The sequence below is a fragment of the Physeter macrocephalus genome, chromosome 18, assembly GCF_002837175.3.
Source record: "Physeter macrocephalus isolate SW-GA chromosome 18, ASM283717v5, whole genome shotgun sequence".
Classification (NCBI taxonomy): domain Eukaryota; kingdom Metazoa; phylum Chordata; class Mammalia; order Artiodactyla; family Physeteridae; genus Physeter; species Physeter macrocephalus.
The window spans coordinates 62,245,166-62,252,055 of NC_041231.1; the positions used below are offsets into that span (position 1 = coordinate 62,245,166).

Below are 6,890 nucleotides of genomic sequence, written 5' to 3' on the forward strand. Positions count from 1 at the left end.
TATATATTTATTTCTATGTTTGTTTATTTCATGTTGGTCTCCAAACCAGACTTTAAACTCCCAGAAGGCAGGGACCACATCAACTTTGCCTACCACTGTATTGCCAGCTCCAAGCAGAATGCCTGTAAATAGACACATAAATGAATATTTCTTGAATATCTACCTATATGAAGGATGGCTTTCACTGCTAAATATTCTTTTAGGTATTTGCCTTATTAATGTACTCTGTTCCATTGATCTGTTTGGCTATTCAAGTGCCAGCAACACACTTTTTTTTAAATTAGTAGACTAGTTTTAGAGCAGTTTGAGATTCACAGCAAAACTGAGCAAAATGTACACAGTTCCCACTTATACCCTCTCTCCTTCATCCCACACAGCCTTCCCCATCATCGACGTGCCATACCAGTGTGCTTCATTTGTTAGAATTCATGAACCAACACTGACACATCATTATCAAAGTCCATAGTTTATGCATTCATGGTACAAGTAACTGACTATTTCTTTATTTCTAGTATAGTCATCCCCAAACATTTACATACTGAGATACCTATTAGTTTCTTATAAATTACTTTATTCTTTATTTATAGTTAGGGCATTCCATTATTTTTTTTAATTAAGTACAAAAGTAGGTTGTATTTATCTATGAATTCCATTTCTGGATAGTAAAGGAGGTATGAAAAAGTATTTGCTATAGAAAGGGAAAATGGAGTACGACGGGGTTGAGAGCCAGGGCTCTATATGGTGAATTCAGATTTCTGGAAGCATACGGTATTAACTTTCGCTTACCCTTTTTAAAGGAACTTTGAAAGCAATGAAATGAGTCCCAGTCATCCGCTGTCCAACTGGGAGATAATTTTTCCACCTATTAATATATTTTTTGTTAGGCAAATTTTATGTTAGGCTGTCTCCCTGCATAGGATGAATGCGCCTTGAAAATGGAAATCATATCCCTCTATACTAGGTCCCTCTTCTTTCTGTTTTGCATTTTGCTGCTCCACTTATTCAAGCCCCCCAGTAATAACCTATACTTCCCTTGTTCCTGTTTTCCCATCTTGAAAACAGATAAAAGGCAACTAAACAATGCAAAGGTCTCAACAAATAAGGGATATCTAGAACCAGAGATGCCCAGAACTTCTGTATCCCTGATAAAACTTAGCCCAGTGTTGACTACTAAGGTATCGTTAATACATGCGTGTTGACTGAAATAGTTTAAACTCAATTCTTCCCCTTCACAGTTTATTTTTAGTCCTCATACAAAACGTGATAATAAAATTCCTTAATGCTAGGAATCACAGTGAAAAATAATATCTGAACTGACTTCTGTAAGATGAGTTAGAACTAAGGTTAATTCATTGTATCTGAAGCATAGAAACTGAGGGCAAAAGTGGCACAAGATGAGGCTAGAGAAGCAGAGAGGATTCTAGACCACGCAGAGTCCTAAAGGCCAACAGTTTGTTTTCTCTTCTCAAAACAATGTTTTGGAGCGATGTTTATGAGCAATGTTCCAACTTGCTTTGAAGGTTTCTTGTGTGAAGAATGGATTGGAAGGAAACAAGAAATATGGACGCTAGTTAGGACCTAATTGCAACCGACAGGCAAGTTCAGTATTAGATGTTGAGGAAGAGTTGACAGATTCAAAAGAAATTCAGGAGATAAACTGAAGCGGGCTTAATGGGGTATGAGATGGAGGAAAGGAAGGTCTTACGGAATTAAAGGGTTTACTGCACACCTGAGCAAAGTCTCGGAATTAATCATTTGAACGTACAGAGGTAGATCTCTCAAATGACACCGGTTAGGAAGCAACAGTACGCCCTTTATAATTCCTAGAGACAACACAAATCAACTGTTTCGATGGAAAATTCGGCGGTACCGGTGCGTTTTTTCACTCAAACTTAGTTCCAGTTCCTCTTACTCACATTTTCTGTGCCAAAACAACACAGCTTGAGGAATTGAAGGGGATTTTATTTTGGTAATTAAGGAGTGTCCCCACCACTGACAGTCCCATCTTCAAAAGCAGTCCCTCTGCATTTTACCCGAGGAGCAATGGCTAGAGCCTCCCTTTTAAAACCATGGGGGGAAATCAGAACATCACACACCGTCGCTTTCAGCTACTGTGAACTGAGCCGCGAGACGACCAATACCCCCTAGCACAGGGCGGACGGGGCAGCGCGCGGGGGCAACAGTGACAGGAAACAGCACAAGAGACGAAGCCCAGGCCCAGGGGCTCTGAGCTCCACCCGCAAAGCCCAGGGGCCAAGGCGTATTACCTTTCCGGGATGTGCTTTCCGCCCTTCCTCTTGGCCGATGAACGTCCGGAAAAGCCGCGATCCTGACCCCAGCGCCCAAGGGCATGATGCCACTGGCTCATGTGACCCCCAAGATGCCGCCCACCCAACGCCACGAGGGCCAAAGCCGCCAACCCGGCGCCCCCGGTGCCAGAACAAGGCCCCGAACCACAGTCGCCTACGCACAAACACACGCAGCTCGCTGACCGCCTCTACTGCGCATGCGCCACCGCCAGTCGAGATGACGTCATCACGCCGGCCGACTGAGACGCTTGATTAGTAAAGAGGACTCGGACGCCTGCAATTCCCGGCTATGCCGGAGGATGGAAGCAGAGGTCTATTAGTTCGTGTGTGTACCCTTCAGAATTCCAATCATAAGGGACATGGCAAGTTGTCCCACTCTCCCAGTTTCTTGTGTGGTTCTTTCAGATATTTCCCAAGTGCTTACGTTCACACTTGTTGTATCTTGTATGTAAGTATTTGTACGTAATGGATATCCTGTATTTTATACAAAAGCAGCATACTATACATAGTCTACAATCTGTCTTGGATAGTGATTTTCCCAGTCAATCTGTGCGTACATCCATTCTCTTCTCTTTAATAGCTGCGTAACATTACATAATTTACATGGCCAGTGCAATATTGATGGACTTTTAGTTTTTTTCAGTTTGGGGGTTTTTGGTTTGTTTTTGGTTTTGGTCCTCTGTTACAGATAGGCTGCAATGTGAACCTCTTTATACATGTATATAGCTATATATAAATTTCTAGACATAGAATTTCTAGAATGAAAGAGATGCAAACTTAAAACATTGAAACATTTTCAATCAATCTAGTCTGCCTTATCAACCTTCGAAAATATTCTATCAACTTATACTCCACTCACAGTGAAACATTTATTGGGTTTCTGTTATGTGCCTGGTATCATTCGGGAGGTTGACAGTATGTATTTACATTTTACACAATACCAAAAAATGCCTGAGAGAGATAAGAGTGGAGCTCAAGTATAACATTTGCTCACAATATCAGGCATAGTGATCTGTACCCGTTAGAAAAACTATGAACCCTGCCACAAGTGGAACAGCAAAGAACAGCATGTCCTACAGTAGGTCTGAAGGTATAATAGCATACTAAATTCCATTGTTATTTATAATAAGAAATGTTTTTTGTTAATTTTACTTTTTAGTTTCTAATTTCTGAAAGTATCTTACATACACTGTTAGTAAACTTCACAACCATTTGAGCTGGGTAAACGGAGTCAGGAAAGTAAGAATTATTGAACGACAAATGAATGAATGAGTAAAAAGGTCACTAGCTTTAACGTATCGGGGACAGTCATAGTCTAACCAAGTTTCAATCCACAAGCATTTATTTACAATTCCGAAAACTTCCACATAATTACAAATGGGACAATATTAGTAAATTACTATTTGGATAAAGAAAAGATACATGTTAGCTCAACATAGTTTACAAACTTACAATTAGGCACATTCAATTTGGTGCTAAGTCATATAATATTCTTTTGCAATTTATGAAAAATATCCAATAGGCATGTAATGGCCAAAAAGTACAAATGATACAAATATCTATAGACATGACAATGTACAAATTGTGACATAAATCTATCAGAAACTAGAAAATCTATGTTGGTCTTATAGCCAGCTTGCTAAAAGATACAGGCTTTGGTGGGGAACACACAAAAATCCAGACCTGGCCATAACAGCGTTTCCAGAAAGTATGGGAACTAGCAAAGTCTAAGCCTCTGGATGGGAGTAGGTCCAACATGAGATAAAACAATGCCGTAATGGGTATGTAGTATGCTGGGATGGAAAATATAGGAGCAAAGGATATTTGGAGAATCAGACAGCTAAGTATTTGACACTAATTAAATCTACCAGTATCTGATAGGGCCTCAGGAACCATGCAAATGTTTGAGGGATTCCAGTATTTAAATAAATCACAATGTGACAATGGGAAGAATTAAGGAGAGCCTCAGGGGTAGATGAACTGGGAATGTTACACCACTACAGGTCTCAGTTAACCTGATGGGTTCAAAATGAAGGAGGTGTGTATACAGGACAAGACAATACCCTAACTATCAGAATAAAGGTTTAGGTCAGGGTAGGGCCTGATGTTCCTTAGTGTTGAAATAGAGCTCTTTAGTTTCTTCCTCCTACATGTAAGATTCTTTTAGAGGTTAAGATGATGCTGAGCCTGCAAGCTAAAGTTAAATGGCTGGAACTAGGGAGAGAAAATAAGTTACATAGGCTCGGAACCAGGAAAAACCTAACTAAGGGTCTGCCTAAATCGAATTGAATGTTGGAACTGAATATTTTAATAGGTAAACATTTTACTGATACCAAAATGTGTCTTGCCACACTTCCCCCAATCTCACACCACCCACTCTAACCTGCAGTAGCTATGGGTCCCTTGATTTCCATGGAAATATAGAGAAATGAGATACTGATCTGGCTTGCAGGTATTTAGTAAGTTGTTAGCCTCACATCACATACTAGTATCATGTAAGTACCACCAAGTGAAGGGAATTTGATTAGTATAACTTTTAACCTCCCTGCTCTTATACTCACTGACACTGGCTAGGTGAAGTGACCTACTTGACTGGCAAAGTTGGGGAGAATAACTGGCCATGCTTTGCTAAGCTCTTCTTTCCTTCATCTTGGGAGTGAGTCTGGTGATAGAGAGACAAAAGTTCTCTGCTCCACTGTGGACATGCCCCTTTCACATGGGTTTGCCTGGAGCCAACTTGCTGCAACAAAGTGGGTAAGTCTGGATAATTCTAGAATTCAGCTGACAGACTCACTTGGCTGTCTCATGAAGCCCCATTTTCCAACATGGGCTCTAACAGTGACAAGTGACATAATGTGTGGGCTCCAGTGAAAAATGAAAATATAGTGCCTCTTGTTCAAACTGCAAAGAAGAAGTGTTGCTGAAAGTATTTGCACTGGGGTGCATAGTGTCCTCCCCAAATTCATGTTCACCTGGAACCTGTGAATGTGCCCAAGTAAATTCTTTTTTCAGATAGAATTGAGATAAGATGACATCATACTAGATTAGGGTGAGCCCTAAGTGGGTTCTGTGGGTTGTGCTCTCTTCTCTTTTTCATATATGTCATCTTTTTCAGCAGAAGTGTTTGGCTAATATTGGGAAGTCACACGAGTAAGAAAGGATATGATAAGATTCCTTGGATATTCTTGTTTCTTAAAACACAACTGCTTTCTTTCTGTGTTAGCAGTAAGTTCAGATTCAAATGGAAAGCATGGCCTCCCGGAGCTGTTAACACCTTCACTTAGTCTTGGATGTGCCCAGTAGCACAGAATTCTGGTGGAACTCAGTAAGACTCCAAATGGGTACCAATTAAGCATGTCATGGAAAGCACACCATAAGCAGGGTAAAAACTAGATGTGAATACGGCAGCAGGAATTGTGGTAGACACACATATTGCACATGTCTCCTCTGCTCATGGGTATATTTTACTGTCCCATAAACTTTACTTACAAAACGTAAGTTCAAAGATAAAATCATTAAGAATTTCAAGACAGCAATAGCAGAGCATGAAACCAAGCAAGCGTGGGGCCCTTCTGAGCATGGTTCATGCCGGACTTGATCAACTGGTAAAAGAGCCCAGGCTCTGAGATACCCACACCATGTCAGTGACAGATGTCAAAGCTACAGATATTGAAGGAGCACTCAATGCCACTCAGGCACTGAAAGCCTTGTCACTGAGAATGAACCAAAATGTAAATGTAGGAGGAAAATTTATGGACTTTTAGGACTTTGTATTTTTAACCCACATTAACAAGAAAACTTCATTTCAAAAGAAAGTGTGAGGTCTTCAAGTTTGCTTTGGTTATTGAGGGTCCTTTGTGGTTACATATCAATTTTGGAGTTGTTTCTTTTATTTCTGCAAAAATAGGGGATTTTGATAGGCATAGCATTAAATCTGTAGGTAGCTTTGTGTAATATGGACATTTTAACAATAGTTCATGAACATGGGATGTCTTTCCATTGATTTATGTCTTCCTTAATTTCTTTCAATAACGCTGTAGTTTTCAGTGTACAAGTCTTTCATGTTTTGGTTAAGCTTATTCTTAAGTATTTTATTCTTTTTGATGCTATTGTAAATGGAATTTTTCTCCTAATTTCTTTTTCGGATTGTTCATTGTTAATGTGCAGAAATGCAAGTGATGCGTATATGTTGATTTCCTATTCTGCAAACAAACTTTGCTAAGTTGTTTTATTAGTTCTAATAAATTTTTTGTGAACTATTTAGCATTTTCTACATTTTTTTCAATAGTTTCCCTTTCAGCCTAAGTGTATCCTTAAATCTAGGGGACATTTTGACCTCCATCTTAGGCTTTCATCTTAATTCTCAACTTCTTCAGAGTCTTAGTTGGTTAGTGTTCTCCTTATTGTTTGCCACTTTGGAGAATCCAACACAATGTTCTACTCAAGGTGAGATCTCTTTTCTCTTCCACCTCTGAACCTGAATATCACTTATTACTTACTTCATTCTCTTAGAACTTAGCATTCGAAGTTTAAATGGTGATCTTTCTTAAAGGAGGTCAATATGCTCACCGAATTCAAGAC

General features: G+C 39.6%; 1 protein-coding gene and 1 pseudogene across 1 annotated transcript in view; both read right to left on the minus strand.

Annotated features, from left to right (window-relative positions):
- LOC112062669 (RNA/RNP complex-1-interacting phosphatase-like) overlaps positions 1–2,487 on the minus strand; it is a 17,476-nt gene extending 14,989 nt beyond the window's left edge. Inside the window, 2 exon segments of the mRNA XM_028478570.2 lie at positions 787–862; positions 2,268–2,487. Coding sequence (XP_028334371.1) covers positions 787–862; positions 2,268–2,368 — 177 coding nt within the window. The 5' untranslated portion in view covers positions 2,369–2,487.
- The window catches only part of LOC129391527 (DNA (cytosine-5)-methyltransferase 1-like), a 107,344-nt pseudogene that overhangs the window by 48,213 nt on the left and 52,241 nt on the right, over positions 1–6,890 (minus strand).